The following is a 17,355-nucleotide window of genomic DNA, read 5'->3' as shown; positions in this document are numbered from 1 at the left end:
GCTAAAGTTTTCAATGTTTTGTATCTGACACCTTAATATTTTGAATGTCCTATGGTGGAGAATATGGTTTCGCTCTCTTTGTTTTTGTTTGGTTTCTCGCGACAGGGTTTCTCTGTGTAGTTTTGGAGTCTGTTCTGGAACTAGCTCTTGTAGACCAGGCTGGCCTCAAACTCAGAGATCTGCCTGCCTCTGCCTCCCGAGTGCTGGGATTAAAGATGTGCACCACCACTGCAAGCTATGGTTTTGCTTTCTAATTAACCAAGCTCGAAAATTTTAAAAATTATTTGTTTGCTTTTTTAGCGAGTATGCACAAATGAGTGGGCACACCGTGGCGCCAGTATTGATGTCAGAGAAGAGTTTGTGGGAGGTGGCTCTCTCCCTCCACTGTGTGGGTCCTAGGGAGCGAATTCAGGACATCAGACTTGGTGGCAAGACCCTTACCTGCTGAGCCATCTCCCACCTCCTAGTTGACCAATTTCTGAATAATAATTTTCACCATTTTCAAATGATCTTTGTCATCTCCCTTGTAGTTCCCTGTTCAATATATATGAAAATTTCAATTAATTTTTTAAGTTATGCTGTAGCTGTTTTGGGAATTATTATACTCTTCTGATCACTGTTGTAAAAACCCCACCGGATACATATTTTGTCAGAACACGGTGGTAAAAGTCATTACAGACACACTTAGTTGAGGTCTTGCTAATCGTTAGGAGTTTTGAAGCATTTCTTACAAGATGTCAGCGAACATCTATTCATGAGAGAAACAGTTCCAACCGAGTCCAGCCTAGTGATGCAGGGAGTTCGTTGGGGTTGTTTACAGGATCATGGATGATTCAAAGGCAGCCACATCACCGAAAAGCCAGGAACAAGTCCTGACTCAGGAAAACTGCATCCCAGGAGCCCCAGGCAGACTTCAGAGTTGCGAGAAGCCTGGCCACTGAGAGAGTCTTGACTCCCCAGCAACTGCTGACTGCCTGTACTGTCATGTACAGTCTCAGACCGGCTTCGCGAATCTTGGTTTAGCTCTTCTTGGACTTGCAAGTTTTGCTTACTTGAGTCTCATGAACTCCCTCCTCCTCTGGGAGTATGTTTCAGTTCACTACAAAATAGCTTGATACTCTTGTAAGTGTTGTAGATAACATCGTTTGTCTGAACCCTCAGAACGACTGTGTGATCACCTCCACTTTAGGCATGTGGACACATCACACTCACCCGGGTGAGTGCCTTCACTTGTCTGGGCACACACAGCCCACATGGCATGAACCAGAACCCAGGCATTCACCTCCAGCTACTTCCTTCTGCCAGTGGACTTTCCTGCTCTTGAGTTGTCTGAGGGTGCAGAGAGTAGAGGTTGCTCAAGAAATCCTTTATCCTAATCAGAAATCTGGATGCAATAGCAACCCCTGTCTAGATGTGTGAGTAGAGTATGTGGGTGAAAGATAAATGCATATAGTAGAGGCGGAAGAAAGGACACCATTTCCAGAAAATAGGGTGATTGCTGGCAAGTCATTATCATTCCTGTGAGAAAGCATCGGGAAGAGAAAGTCCATTAACCTTAGCACTGGGGAAGAATAAAGAGTAGCTAACGGTTTCATCAAGTAGCAAGGAGAGGAAAACTTGGCAGGAAAGGAGGGGGACAAATAAAAGTGGCAGAAAAACGTGCCCCACTAAGGGGGAAAGGAAAAAACCAGACAGAAACCAGCCAGCCAGAGGGTAGCAGCTGCTGGCAGTGTGCCTCTTGCTACTCTGTGAAACCGACTTCTATAGAACCTGTGTGTGTGTGCGCTCATGTGTACACGCCTGTGGAGACCAGAGAACACCTTCAAGAATCATTTCTCAGCTACTATCTACCGTATATTTTATGTATGTATCTATGTGTGTGTGTGTGTGTGTGTGTGTGTGTGTGTGTATTTGAGTTTTTTATTGTCTTAGAATTTGCAAAGCATGCTAAACTGGATGGCCAGCAAGTCCCAGGGCACCTCCTGTCTCCACCACCTCCCTCTCCCTGACCCCGTGCAGGGATTACAGAAGAGCAACTATGCCTGGTTGTTTCACTTGGTTTCTGGAAACTCAGGTCCAGCAAGTGCTTTACTGACTGAGAAATCACTTCAAACCTACTTTTCTTTTAATGAGAAACAAAGTTGATTCACTGAAAAGCACTAATAAAAATAAAAGGTGATCGGTAGTGTTGCGATTGCGTGAAAACAATTGTGTTCTTTAGCTATTGCAAAGGTACAGGAGCCAGGAATGCTCACTAATATTCTGCAGCACCGTTTGTGGCCATTTGAGAAGCACCTTATTAGAGTAAAATCTCAGTGTGTGGAGGCACACGCTACAGTGTTCCAAATGTGCACACTTCATATCAAGATAAGCCTAGGGGACGGGTAAAATCCAGAGGCACAGCCATGCTCTCATGGAAATATAGGGGAAACCATTCTTTTTCAAGATATCTACTTTCTGGTCACACTTTGCTAGAGGAATACTACCCGGATAAAGGTGAAGTGTGCCCCCAAATATGTACACACTTAGAAAGAACTTCTCCGGAGACATTTTTCTCTCATAAAAACCCTTTATTGGCATACCGGGAATAACAGTTTTTTTTCTTTTTCTAGCACAGTAGCTGTGTGCATCTATAGTTGTAGTTAGTGTAAACTATTTGTTACAAGTCACTAGAACTCTAACCAGCGGGGTAGATTTAATAAAGAGAGTAACTAGCGGCCCAGCCATCGAGTCTCACGGGAGCATCAATCAAAGACCAAGCTAGTGTTGTCCTGCAACAGTGTTCTGGAGCCACGAGAACCCGAGACAGACACAGACAGGATAGCACCCATTCAATAAATTAGGTTCTAACTAGAAAAACACCGTAACGACAGATGAATTGGGAGAAGCACAGGAATAGAGGATGAGCTATTTACACAGATTGCTTTTTGCCGAAGCAACGCCAGCTCTCCCATCCCACCTCCGTCGTCTGACCCTTGATCAAGTCGATTTTGTGGCTCAGTGGAAAGTATTTAGGCAACTCATCGGAAGTTTGTTTTCCAGGTCCTACGCTCTCTAAAACGTCACGCCAAATGAAAGCTTCTGAAGGGTACATGTTAGGAGCAGGCAGCATGGATATTCTGCGGTCACTCCCAGGAATGACATCCACGCTCATGCGTTCCCAAACCCACTTCGAGCTTCCGTGGAAAGTCAGGCTGTGACAGCAGTGGGTGGATGGATTCTCGTTTGTAACAGGCACAGAGAGTAGACATGGAGCGTGTTTGTCCTGAGAATGTAAATGTTGTGGCCTGCAACGTAGGAGCCCCAGTACTGTGACTGGGTCCTGTGCCCTCTGGTCATTTTGTTTTTAGCATTCTTTTTTTTTAAGGCTTATTATGATCGCAGCATTAATGAGTAACAATGCTGACGTCATTTCCACCAAAGAAGGGCTCTGTGATGAGTGGCAGCAAGGGCTGTAATTCAGATAGTGCGGTGGGAAAAGCACTGGGTTGGTACATGTCTGGTGTGATGGCCGGAGTGCGTGGGGTCAGCATCAATCTAAGGATTGGTCCATGACACTTTCTTTGATTCTTGACTCTTTCCTTTGGTACTTAGAACAACTTGAAGTTATTTGCTTTGTTCTCCTTCCAGAATATACATTCCAGGAAGATAGACTGATCACCTTTTCCCTGGTCCCTCCCCAGTGTCTAGAATACAGAATTCTAGAGTCTGGAACAGTGCCTGGTCCATGGTATTCTTAATTAAAAACTTGTATTAACTAAGCGAATCAAATCGAGTCCCCTGGCCTGCCCCGTGTCTAGAGCACATCTGAACAGTCCTCACCCTGCTGAGTCACTGAAACATCTGTGCTTCAGGGTGTGGTTCCGACTTGTGGGTGCCAGGTGCACTCTGCCCACCTCCCGAACAATAGCCTTGAAGAGCTGACGTTGCTTGACAAGAAATAGGGTGAGAACATTCTAGGAGTCAAATGGCAAACTCTGAATTTGACTTCTTCCCTACCTGCTCTCCTGTAACATCTTTGTGTGAGCAAAAGCTTAAGGGAAAAGTTTCTAGGAGAATTTTCTCTTGGCGGTGCCAGTTAGGTAGGCAGGTCAGCAAAACATGATCAGAAAGGAAACAAAACAAACTTGGTCTGCATTTAAAAACAAACCAACAAAAACAAACCCTAAATGAAAGGAAAGCAACAAGTGAAAGTGGACACGAAGGGAAAGGTAGGCTGCTGAGGTCCTCTGTGGGTTAGAACGTCTGGAGGAGGGAAGGTGCTCAGGTGAGTGAGGCAGAGAGGCTCATGGGAAAGGGTGGAGCTGAAGGGGCGAAGATGGTAGAGGACCGACTGTTCTCCTCCGTCTCTTCTACCAGCTCTGCATCTGCCGAGGCCGGTGGCTCCATGCTGCCCCTCTCAGGGACAGCTAGTGCCTCCATAGCACACTCTTAGGCTATGGAAGCTCTGCTGGAGTAGAAGTCGGGGACCGGAAGCCCAGTGTGGAGCGTGACCTGGGGAATGAGACTGTAAGCTATGCGGGATGTGTGCTTACATTCATCCAGTTACAGCGCAGTTGGTGTGCCCTCAGTTCGGTAAGGGTCCATTCATGTCTCTTGAACATATATATATATCCTAGAAGATACTATAGGGACTTCTAGCTGCAGTAAGAGCCTGACCATCATGGTGGGTTTCCAAGCCCAGGAGACACAATCCCTACTTCTTTTAAAGTATTCTGGGGGGCTGCATTTTCTTTTGACTGAAGTTAAGGCACTCATCTGCAGGCAGTGAAGCCTTCTACACACAGTGACTACTGCCCAAGTCTATGGACAAAGAACGCATTAGCTTGTAGGTTAGTTCCAGGTGTGGACAAGCCTTTCTTTCTGGGATTGAACGAAGGACTTTAGTAGGAAGAAACACGGGCACTTACGTTGCTGCACCAGCTTCTAGTCAACCTCAAACTATAGTGAATAGCTATGGGGAAAGACTGGAAGCATTGCATACACATGGCCACTTTCCTCTTCTTGCCCATCCCCTCCCTGCCAAGAGTCTGTCTAAAGACATGAGAACATCCTTGAAGGCCCGAAGCATGGCTAGTATGATCATGGCCAAAAAGGTAGAAAACTTTGAGTGAGGTTTTCCTTAGATTCACTTCTACGGCAGTTTAAGCTTTCTGTCTTCTGATGTGCAGGCTGGCCTCTGAAGAGTTTAACTCCAGCCTCCCAGACAGTCCCACCTCCTGGCAGGAAGCCGAAGGCAGGTGTTGCTGGGTTGTAAGTGGTTTTTCTGCCTGTGCTCATAGACAGGAATTCATTCAAAAGAGCCTCAAGGCTGCGGCTGTAGGTGGGGCAAAATCCTCTACAGGGTTTTGACGTGATTTTCAAGTCCTAGTTTAAGGCTACTGAGGTTTATGTCGGGTAATGAGAGGACCGACTCCCAACTCAGGGGCGGGGGGCTGTGAAGTCCTGGATTCTAGCAGTGATGGGGCACCCCTTGCAAGCTCTGAAGCCCCCTCCACTACTGCTTTTCTTGGGCATCCCTGGTGCTCCCTAGGAGCCATCTCAATGGCTTCCCTGCCAGCCTGTCCAAGTCACTCAATTCTATTTAGAGATGAAACCAGAGCAAGCATGGATAGACAGGGTAGAGTCAGCTTGTGTTTCCTATGGGTGGTTAGTCAGACCATGGCAAGGACACAGGGAGGGGCTGCTGGTGCGGAATCTGCACCTTGTACCAGCTTCCCTCTTGGGGCTGTGGGGACTTTACTGCCCTGGCAGACTTTGAAGCGGCACCTGAGCAAGCTGCCCTTAGCCCCGGGGCCCTGGTGCTCACCTGCACATTCCTGTTCAGGCTGACAGCAGGAAAGAAGAGGCCCTCCACGTTCTCAAAGGCGATGGGACCTTGCTGCTCATTGTTGATGAAAAATGTTAACGTCTTTCTGTTTAAGTCGAGGAGGACCCCGATAGTGGCCCCTTTTGTGATCCCCCCTTCGGTTCTGTGGGAAAAGGGGGGAAATGGAGTCTCGTCAGTTTGTTGCCGTTTTTAAATCTCCCCGTTTCGGTTTGTGGAACCCCTCTTTAGTTTTGTTTTTGATATCGGATACCGGGGATTAACCCTAGGGCCTCATGTACGGTAGGCAAGCGCTCTGCATCTGGTTTTATCCCCAGCTCTCCTTTTAATTTTTTAATTAATTTTTAAGTGAGACAGGGTCTTACCAAATTCTCCAGGCTGGCCTTGAACTTCCATCACAGCCCAGGCAAGCCTTAAACTTGGAATCGTCCTGCCACAACTTTCCAAGTAGAAGGAACTATAGACCCGTCCCATCAAGCCTAGCCAAAGCAGAATTTTGAAACCTGCTTAAGTTTTTCCCCCAGCTCAGCTTTTTTTTTGCACAGATTTTTGCTATAAGAAACCCTTCTCACATAAAACTTTAAAGCCTCAGATACGCTGTATACTATTTATATTTGGTGTATTCATGCTTTACATATGAAAATATGATTTAGATTTTTTTGTTCCCCCAAATTCCCACTTCCCTGTGGAGACAGCCACCCCTCAAGACAGTTCCTTGTTTACTGTGCTTTGCTGAGAGTGAACTGGTACACATGGAATCTCGACCACTGAGCTATAGCAGAAGAAAACTGAATACAGAAGCCCGGGCCAAAGGAGCCTTTTAGCTGCTCCAGCACATCAGCTGCATGGCACACTTTGTATAAATGGTGCGAATTTAGCAGCATTTAATACAGAATGACATAATCCGAAGGCCAAAACAAAGGAGCGCTTATTTAGGTGGAGCCCGGAAGATGTGCGTGAGTTACTGGACTCAGAGCCTTCCATTTTCCATTAGGTAGTGAGACACGCTCTGGAAAGATGCTAATCTTTCGGCATGTGGAATCAGAAAGAAGGCATTAGCGGTCTCTGTAAACATGACAGCATTGAAGGAGATGCTTCCCCGAGACACAGTTATACTACAGGGAATTCAGTGATTTCCAGAAACCCAAGTACAACGGTCTTTGTACAAAGGTCTGTGTCTTCTGCTGCCACTGATGATTTCCCAGGACATTTAGATAGAGATGGCCACGCCTCTCTTCCCTCCTGAGTTTAAGACCTCACAGCACTGAACTTCATCTCAGCAGAGCACAGGAATGGATCAGCATCACTTTTCTCCGGCATGCAGAAGACAGACTGGACACCATCACTCACAGACAGGCTTACAAACTACATCGCTGCCAGTGACAAATTTGCCAGCGACAGCACAAGGGACATGCAGCTTGCATGCAAGCAGAGGTGTTCGGCTTCTGGAATGTGCTTTTCTGCATTGTGTCATGGCGCTGTTCTTGTGTTCTTATGTTCCCTCCAAAATCAAGAGGCTACACCCAAGTGCTTGGGTGATGGTGTCAGGAATCTAGTGACAGAGCCCCTCCCAAATGTCAATCACTGAAGGTAGCTGCTGTCTATATTCTGTTGGATTTGATAGCAAGATAGACATGCTTTGTGTGCTCACTTCAAGGGATAACCAGTAAGACATACATGAATAGAGCTGGACAGAGTGTGTCCAGGGGCCAGGAGGCTCTGGGAGCTCACTGGCTATTGAAGGGTCAGTGGCGAGCTACAGGAGGAACTGAAATAGCGAAGTCATTATTCTGCCCCTGCTGGGCCCTTTCTTCCTTTGATCTCGCTGAACACAGGGGATAGCTTTTTCAGAGATGCCAAAGAGAATGTATCCTGGGGGAATGTTTGAGAATAAGACAGACCAGTGTCCATTAAAAGACACCTTTGGCCCAGATGACAGGAGAAAAATATAAGAAAACAGAAATAAATGGAAAAGGAAATTATTAAACATAGACAGTTGGAACTGTCTATATTTTGGTGATAGAGGACATTTCTTCAGGAGGTACTATATCCTCTTTCTTCAGCAAACCAGATGCTGTAATACACACAGTAACAAGAAAGTTGTTCAAGTTTAAAGCTATCCACGCGGGTATCCCTAACGCCAAGCTTAGTTAATGGCTTCTATTCTGAGAAGCAGTAGGCATGATAATGACAATAAGAACAAAGACTCCCATTTCCAGGTACTTCCAATGTGGGGCATTATTGCATATCTCATCTCACGTGGTCTTCAGACCACTCCTGCGTGGCTGCGTGGAAACATATTATTATACAAATTTAGAGTATTGACAAACTGGGATTCAGAAAGAATTAAGTACCTTGGCCCTTTAAAACACTTTTCTGATAAATTCTAAGTCTGGGTTTTCTTTTGTAGCCCTGGGTGGAATTTGACAACGAGGGGGCCAAGGAGAAGGCACACAACTCTACCTCTCTGTGATGTGGAAGCCAGTTGAGTGGGCCAACCTAGAGATTTCCTAGCACGGGAGCCCCTGTGCTGTCGATGAAGACCATCTGCCCTGCCTCCTAGTGCTGTCCGTGTTGATAGGCTGCTGAACTAGGGTTCTCCCTCCTGACCCCAAGCCACCATGAAGAAGGCTTGGCGTGGGGCTGCAGGGTACCTGTTGGTGTGCGAGTTGTTGTGCATGAACCAGCTCCGGTTATTGTCCACATACATTGCCCACGCTTTGTCGTCCTTCCCCAACATCACATCCTTCATGACGTCGATGCGAGCCACGCCGAACGCTGGGTCGGGGTGGTTGTCATAGCGATCTATGGTTAGCTCCCAGTAGTGGACGCCCTTGGAGAAGCCCGTTTTCCCCAACACCACCCGGTCGTCGTAGCTACTGCACGTCACCGTCAGGTTGTCATTGGAGAAGATGATGTCCGAGTGTGCCGAGCCCGGGTCAAAAGCAAACCAAGCCACTGAGGACAGAAGGGAGGTGAGTTACTGGGATGGCTTCGCGTATCGTAGCTCACGTCCGGGCAGCGAGACACATAGTGTCACATTTTCATACTGCCATGCAGGAGGGAGGTTTCTGGGGCCTGAGTCACCATAAGTGAGGGGCACATCCTAGGGGTTGATACTCTGCACCACGGGAGCAGACGGGGTTACCTGGCTTAGACTGCACTCCCGGCCAGTTGATCCGGGAGTGAAGTAGCATCGAGCCCCTTCACCTGGTGACTGGCGGGCCAGTGCACCAGAGACATAGAGACATATGGGGGTATGCTAAGGTGTCTGTGCAGCGCTGAGGCAGGGGAGGCTAGATCTATAACCCTGGATGGAGGAGGGATAGAACACACTGAGTGAAATCAGGAAATGCGCTTGGGCAGAAGTGCGGGAAAGCTCCCGCAGCTCTCATACCTGCTCACCCAAGTCGTGAAACTGCATAGCAACGTGAACCAATTTTCACGTGACTTGGTTGCAGAAGAGATTGCTTCCTTTATAACTTATAGATAAGTTATAAATAAGTGTTACTCCTAAAACTGGCATCGCATAGACATTGCAGAAGCAGTTTGGATGTTAGGTGCAGATAGGGTCAAGTGTTTATATATGCAGCTGTGCCCAGTTTCTATATATTGCCTGTAAGAGCGGTCCCGAGAAGTCAGAGGCTGAAGTGCTGAGCCTGCAGCCCCTCGCATGCTCTTTGCCTCTACTATGTGTAAGAGAATAATGTTAGTCCATACCTGCCAGCAGCTTTTTAATGTCAACTGTTGTCATTCCAATGAAAGGCATGGGGGAGAGAAATAGGAAGCAAAATTGACATTGACTAGAAGACACATTTCTTTGGATAGACTAATACCAACAAGGGCTCCACTGAGAATATTACACATACAACAGCCGGCTGACATTCAGTGCTCAGAAAGAGTGTTTTGCAATTGATGTAGAAGAAAGCTGGGGGGGGGGCGGGGATTAAGGTATAATGTTGGAAAAAAAAGACAGGCATTCTTCTAAGAAATTGAGAAACTGTTATAATGGAGTTAGAATGACATTTGGAAAATTTTATTGACATGACAAAGCCACCACCATTTCTTTTGCAAAGGAATTGAGCGTAGCAGTCACACAGGCGAAAGTAACAATTACAGTGGGTATACTTGCCTAATTGAGAGTAAGATGCAGACTGTGTCTCAAAATTGCATCCTATAAAAAGATACTACACATCAAGGCTGTGAAGGGACAACCAGGTTCATAAAAGCCATTTGCATTCACTTAGAAAGCACAAATGAGTATGGTCCCCAGAGGCCTGATTCATGAAAAAAAGACAGAAAACAAAAAAACCAAAGCCCTTTTTGTGTTCCTTTTCTTTGCTCGATATATATTGCTTTGATGCTCTCTCCAAATGAAAAGTTCATCTTTTTACATCTTGGCAAAAGCTTTGTCCAGCTGACTGTAAATGCAGTCTAAATGTTCATTGTCTTTCTGGTTCAATTTTGCACACTAATGTTTGCAAGCTGAGGAGCTCAACTGTCTTAAAGATGAGAAAAAGTTGCCCAAGAAGTAGAAAAAAAATCACCCAGTAGTGGTAACTCTGCTCTGGGGCAATAATCTTCTGATTCCTACTAGTTTATGGCAGGAAGCCTTTGTTTGCTGTGATGCCAGGGCAAGCATTCCACATGTAAAGAAGTGTGGAATCTACATGTCTGCTATGAATGCCTCATAATCAACAGTGACACGAATCGACTGCTGTCAAAACAAAGATTACTTTCCTTCTTAGCTCGCTTTGCTACAGCAGCTCTTCTCACCTGAGGGAGGGGAGGAAGGCTCATGTGGGGTGGGACGTGGGCTTGGAGTTGTATAGGAACCGCTCATGGGACTTCTGCTCTCATCTTCCCTAACATCTAGTTTTCCTCCTCCTCCTTCTTCTTTTTCTAATTTTTTTTGTTTGTTTTCCTTCTGAGAAACCATATGGAGGAGGAGGAAAGTGACCTGGACTGAAAGTGTCCGTAGGTGTGTGACCTACAGTTTCCAGTGATGTTGAACCCTGGTCTAAGAAATGGGAATCTTTGGTGGAAAGAATCATGCAAATTTTTGCAATTTAGTATTGTCCTACTAAGCTAATTCTAAAACAATTGGAAGATAAGGTACTGACTTGAAAGAATTTGACAAGAATTAGTCAGGTGACTTCCTATAAAAGAGCTCCAGGTTAGCAATTTAAATGTTATAACCTTCTCTTGCTTAGCTTACTTTATTCTGGGATACATTCATCTTCCAGCTCGGTTGATCTTTTTATGTTTAACTTTTGGCCAGCTGTCTTTTCAATTCCTCATCATGAATTGGAACACAGTAAGTATGGGCTATAAAGAATTTTAAAACCAAATTTCATATCCAGGTTTGGAAGTAAATTTGTGGACTCTGAATAGGGCTTTCAAAATTTTTAAATGAATCGTGCCTTGTGGGGTCTTTTTTAAAAAACAAATATTCTGAACTCTTTTGCTACCAATTTAAAGACAACATCATCCATTTACGGTTCAATGATACAACCAGAACAAGGCTATTAAATACACCTGCCAAGTACCCGGACCCCACATTTCATTTCATTTTATTCTTGAGACAATGTACATTACAAAGACTGTAACAGTGTTTTGGTACATTAGAGACAAGCAGAGGGCTCCATAACAAAGCATGTGGAAAAGCCAGTAGTGCACAGAAAAACACGAAACAGAAAAACACAAGAAAAATGTCACTGTTCAAGGGGGCTCCAAGTCCCTGCATCCTTTTTGCACCGACATGCTGTGGCCTTCTTCATTCCAGGATGTGGGATGAGCCAAAGGGATAAAATAAAACCCCAAAGAAACCCTCGGGAACGTGAGATGTGCATCATGTATCCGTGATTACAATATAGCCCCGAAGAGATCAGCTAAGTCTGCGTTTTTAGGAATTTGATTCTGCTTGCTAGACAGAGCTTACTGCAAAATAACCTGAATCTAGCTTTGCTGGAACCAACCGTAAGCTCTGCTACATTTTGGCAGTGAGCAACTTCCTGAGGCCACTTATTTTGATTATAGGATCTCTGGCCTTGGCGTCACAAGGAAGGGTTTCTAATTCAGCCAACAGTGGCTCCTGCCCTTTGCTAGGGAAAGTGACCTGCTGTGGCCTACAGTCCTACCAGGTGCACCGCGGCCTTTGGAGAAAATGCTTGAATTTCCTGCTCTCTGCTTCCCCTGCTTTGTAGGATGTATTCTGCTATCGGCATGGTTTTTGTTTGTTTGTTTTTGTTTTGTTTTGCATTTTATTTTTGTCAGTAAAGATCTCTTGAGTCTATGTTTAATCAGACCACTCCAGGCTGGATGCACTGATCCAGTTTCCCAGACACAGCTGGTTTCCTGGATCCAGAAGGCTGCAAACCTCCACACTACCGCCATGGCCTCTACTCAGCCAGTGCCTATGCCGTGCTATGGCGTTGCATGTGATGAAGAGCAAGTTTTCCATGGTGGTACCCATTGATGCAAAAAGAACAACTTGGCGCATCCCGTTCCGATGCCATCACACACGGACCACAGCTCTGGGGTGGGTCGTTCCACCATACAAACAAGAATGCCAGAAAGCTCCCTCAGCCACACTGGAAGCCACAGACACAGACACAAGTCACTGTCCCACCCCCACCCCCCACCCCACCCCCCACCACTACCACCACGCACACAGATGGCAAGAACGACACATGTTTTTCAGAGATGCCTCCAAGACACAGAGATGAAGGGAAAGATCCAACAGCTCAGCTCACCGGGTGCATTGAGAGACTGCAAAGAGGAGTGCAAGCTCAGCTGGTGGGGTGAGGATCGGAAATCAAAGTAGGATCTCCCGGGGAAGCTGGGTTGTAGATTAAGGGTGGAGGAGAAGGGACTCATTCTACGGAGCGGCAATCTTTCCGAAGGCACTGGAAAAGGGAGGGTCTGTTCTTCTGAATCTGTGTCTAAATGTAAGATCAATGCAAACCAGAGATCAGATATCTGCTGGCCGCCCGTGCCAGCTTCCCAAACCCTGCCTAAGCCGGCGGTCACACAAACATTCATCAGCCCGGCAGGAGCCACCCACAGGTATTAGCAAACCCGTGTGTCTGAGACTGGGAATTCTCCGTGGGTCGGGAACCCAGACCAGACAACCACTCCAGTACCACCGGCAAACATTTTAAGTTCTCTAATAGAAAAGCGTGTTGCATGAGAAACACTGAGACTTGCAGGAACCTTTTACCCATTGGCGAGGAAATCCACACCCTTCATTTTTTTCTCCACCTACTCCCCAAGTTACTGTGCTTTTAACAGTGGTTTCTCAAAGAGCTTCTATATAGGACATGATAACTGTTAGAAACTGTGGAACATTTTTCCTTTACTAACGCATTCCCTCAATTTCTAAAGATAATTTTAATCGTAGACCACTCAAGACATGATCTTTGAACGGAGGAAGAAATACAGGCCCGACAACTGGGGGATGAGCCCCCCCCCCCGTTTCTGAATTAGTCTCATGTTCTATGGACACCACTTAACTCATATGAGAGAACTCCCAGTTCTCTCATAATAGCAGAGTGGGCGGGGGAGTGCACAGGTGGGAGGTGTCTGCGGCTGCTCACAAGGGCCTGGCGTGCCCTTGTTGGATTAAAGGGAGGTCTCGGTCGGTCACCACCTGAAGTCCTGGTAAGCTCAGTTCAATTGCGAAGATTCAGGAAGTACAGATGGCACGTCAGGCTCCAGACCCTCAAGGAAACACTTTCTCATTGAACAGGAAATTTTGTTTGGGTGACCAGTGGGTGTTACTGGGACTTGTCGTGTCTTGTTAGCGGCTTGTCTTTGTACACAGTTGTTTCTGATCAAAATACCACACTGTAGGCTCAAGCAACAGTGTGTGCTCGAGTGTGTGTGTGTGTGTGTGTGTGTGTGTGTGTGTGTGTGTGTGTAGAACATAATCCTGTCTGGAGACCTCATAAGAGGGGCGACCGCAGGTTTTAGCACTGAAAAGCAGCAGCCTCGTTTTCATTTCCAATCTCACAATATTAATGTTAGCTTTTCATATTTTGGTCTTACCCCTGAGGTAAGATTTAATTTTTTTCTATAAATCAAATATCAGAGAAAAGGATAGGAGGCTAAAGCTTTATGCCTTCAAAAATAATAATAGTAAAGTTTCAACTTAAACTTCATATAGTTGGGGTGACTTGGGAGGTCCGATCATTTCTTTGTACAGATATAATAAATTAAAAAAGAAATTATTGTTCTTCCCATCTATTTATTCATGTGTGTGTGTGTGTGTGTGTGTGTGTGTGTGTATGTGTGTGTATGTGTGTGTGTGTGTGTGTGTGTGTGTGCACGCACACTCAAGAGGCACAGCACATGTGCGGAGGTCAGGGGACAACCTGCAGGAACTGGTTGTCTACTTCTGCCCTGCAGGTTCCAGGGCCTGAACTCAGATTGTCAGAGTTGGAGGCAGGTGCCTAGATCTGCTGCGCTGTCTCTCAGCCACCCCCCCCCCCACATTATATGTCACAATCAACTTAAAGGGAAACTAACTTCTTAGTTTCCTGAAAAGATCTGGAATGTGACCACCCAGAGCTGCCAGCAGACACAGGCGTTTTTTTTTTTTTTTTTTAAGCTGGAGAAGACATTTGTCACTGTGTTTGTGTCAGTGAACTTCTCATTCACAAGAGTTTGCTGGAAAATGTACCCTTGACCAGATGTGACCATCAATCCATTATACTGCAGACACTCTTTGCTTTCAAAATTAAGGTAAGATGATGTTTGGAGCATATTGGATCTCCAAGTGGTGATCTGAACACCCATGGGGAGACATGTACTCTACCCATAATTTGGGGATCAGATTCAAGACCATCATGAGGAACACTCACCCTTCTTATTCTCCGTGCCAAGAACTTTGAGATGGGGGTGCTCAGTGCAGCCATGGCTACTCCTGGGGTTGATAACAGCAACAAGACAGTTTTTTCCCTATTCTTTTATGTGACTCGATATTAATATCAATATTGATAATCAACAAGTCACATTTTCCCCAACTCATCCTGCTCTCAAGCTTGTCCTCCACCCAGGCAGAGAGGGTCAGCAACCGCCCATTCTTTGTTTTTCCTTTGAGATCTTTCATACCCAAACAGGCAGGATCATCTCCCATTTTTCTAAGCCAAATGAAACAAAACAAACCACACAAAATCAAACCTATCGTGTTGGAGAACTTTCCAAACAAATTAGAGGAAAGGAAAAAGATCATTTCCACCCAATTCCAGTCAGACTAACGGGCGAGCCTTCCTCTATGCCTTTCCCATGGGCCCACGGGGTGTTTGATCAGTTGTCTACAGGGCAGTTAGGTCACTTGGAAACAGCTGAGGGGGAACCGCCAAACTCCCCATGAAGTCCCCTGAGGGATGGGTCTCCAGTCAGCACTGTGTATTTGGAGTTACTGATTTTACGGCTTGGACATGCTCATTTTGGGGTTCCACTCACCAGATACTCTCTAGGGCCAGATGGGACAGATCACTAATCAATCCCACAAGCATCTGATGCCAGTCATTAATCTGTTTCTGAGCTAAGTAGATATTGGTAACCACGTTTTAGCAAACAGATTTTCTTTCTGGCCATGGTCCTTTAGACAAGTTCAAAGGTGTCCTAAGTACAACACGGCAAGATTGCGAACAGTATTACCCCTTCCTCGGTTAGCCAAAGCATGCTTAACTCACAATGAACATAAATAAATACAATCACCCCAGTGTGGATTCTGTGTTATACTGTGGGGTGCAGGAAGAAAGCGAATCCAACTTCCTCGCCTTCTCATGCAAATACAGCTATGGCTCCCAACAGCCTTCAGAGAAGGCTCCTTGGCTGGCAACATTCCACTGAGAAGACAAAGAAGAATGAGGGTTTTAGCTTTATTTTCCAGAACACAGGCTGGGACGCTAGTACTTGTGATCACAATCATTGTCCTTATCTGACAATCACCAGAGAAAGATGAAGGGTGTCTTAGGACATTGCTGCTACCTCATCGTGTGCAGCACATCTCTAGCCCTGCCTGGTTGAGCTGCTCCGTGGGAAAAAAATAGTAGAAAAGTGTCTGTCCATGGCTGAGGGTGGAGACTGCACTCACATATTGTGTGTGCGTGGGTGTGTGTACATGCATGTGTGTGTGTTTATGTGCACATAAGAGCAGAGGCTAGAGGACAACTGCCATCTCTCAGTCACCAGCCATCTTGTACTTTGAGACAAGGTCTCTCATTGGCTTGGAGTCTGCCTGTTAGGTTGGTTTGGTCAGCCGCAAGCCTCAGTTATCCTGTCTGTCTTTCTCTCTCCCGGTGCTGGACTAACAAGCACTTTACTGACTGAGCCATCTCCCCAACCTCTCATATGGGTAACTCCAGAACGAGAACTGTGTTCAGAGGCAAGCATGTGCGTTCTTACAGCTCTATCAAGGACTGGTGATTCCCTCTTCTTTCCTAGGACTCTTTCCCTTCCCACTGGATCCTGGAGTAGAGACCCTGCTGATAGCAGAAGGCTCTGCTTAAACGGGACAATCGAGATTTACCCAAAGACTCAGTGGGGACCACACAGGCTCTTTACTGACTTCCAGGATCAAGAAGAAAACACCTGTGTGCCGTACGCTGTTTGTAACCTGTTTCTTTTATTTGTTCGACACTTACTGAATAACTGTCATGGGCTAGATGATGTGTTAGAATTTAGTAGTTGAAAAGCATGAAGCTGGCAGGAGCACTGACTATAAGAAAATTAACAGTAGGAAATGTGTCAATTATCTTTGATAAGTTTTATACTTCTGGGGGTGGCATTTTTTATTCTAATATGAACAGAGTACTAAAGAGTTCTAAATATTTGAAAACTTAAAACATTAAGTATTAGAAGATGTAGAATAATTTGTATGTGTAAATTATTCTGTTTTTAAAAATGTGTGTGTGCGTATGCCACATGTGAAAATGTCCACATAGGCCAGGAGAGGACATTGGATCTCATGGAGACAGAGTTACAGGGCTGTGGGCAGTCTAAAATGGGTTCTCAGAACTGAACTGGGATCCTCTGAAGGGCAGTCAGCACTCTTAAACATTAGACCATCGCTCCAGTCTGATAAATAACAATCTTAAATATGCTATTTGGGGGACTCAAAAGGAAAGAGCAAAGTAACTAAAGTTTCTTATGCAGCATCCTCTAAACCAGCTTGCCCCACGTCCTGATGGAAGCCCTGGGTGTCTTCCTGTCTGGCAGGCACAGCTTTGAAACTGAGCAGCCATTGGGCCACAGCCTCATATGATTCAGAGCACAGCAAACAAGAGATGCCACTGGGAGCCCCACAGACAGCAGGAAAGATGAGCTCTGTATACACCGGCTGCGAAATAACCTGCCCTTGTTGGGAGGACAAGGAACGAGGGACAAGGAAGTGCAAGAGAAAGCGGGCTGCTTTCTCAAATGATCAAACAAGCAGCCGAAGTTACAATTGCGTCCAACGGGGGTGGAATTTATAACAAAAGGTGGCATCTTCAGCGTTCCTAAGAGTGCAGCAATTG

At 45.8% G+C, this 17,355-nt stretch overlaps 1 protein-coding gene across 19 annotated transcripts in view; it reads right to left on the bottom strand.

Annotated features, from left to right (window-relative positions):
- Positions 1–2,549: 2,549 nt before the first annotated feature.
- Positions 2,550–17,355, bottom strand: part of Trim9 (tripartite motif containing 9) — a 110,023-nt gene continuing 95,217 nt past the window's right edge. For 5 of the 19 annotated variants that reach the window (XM_087911768.1, XM_087911771.1, XM_087911766.1 and 2 more), the window contains 6 exons: positions 12,583–12,771; positions 9,960–10,001; positions 9,548–9,571; positions 8,482–8,785; positions 5,810–5,972; positions 2,550–4,494 (listed from right to left, as the gene is read on the bottom strand). In XM_087911768.1, the coding sequence (XP_087767894.1) occupies positions 4,432–4,494; positions 5,810–5,972; positions 8,482–8,785; positions 9,548–9,571; positions 9,960–10,001; positions 12,583–12,771 (785 nt within the window). In that variant the 3' untranslated portion in view covers positions 2,550–4,431. The remainder of the gene's footprint in view (positions 4,495–5,809; positions 5,973–8,481; positions 8,786–9,547; positions 9,572–9,959; positions 10,002–12,582; positions 12,772–17,355) is intronic. The other 14 variants (XM_087911772.1, XM_087911773.1, XM_087911775.1 and 11 more) reach the window with 9 other exon arrangements.

This window comes from Myodes glareolus, chromosome 11 (assembly GCF_982192425.1).
Source record: "Myodes glareolus chromosome 11, mMyoGla1.1, whole genome shotgun sequence".
NCBI classification, from domain to species: Eukaryota; Metazoa; Chordata; class Mammalia; order Rodentia; family Cricetidae; genus Myodes; species Myodes glareolus.
This window is presented reverse-complemented; position numbering and strand designations above follow the sequence as displayed.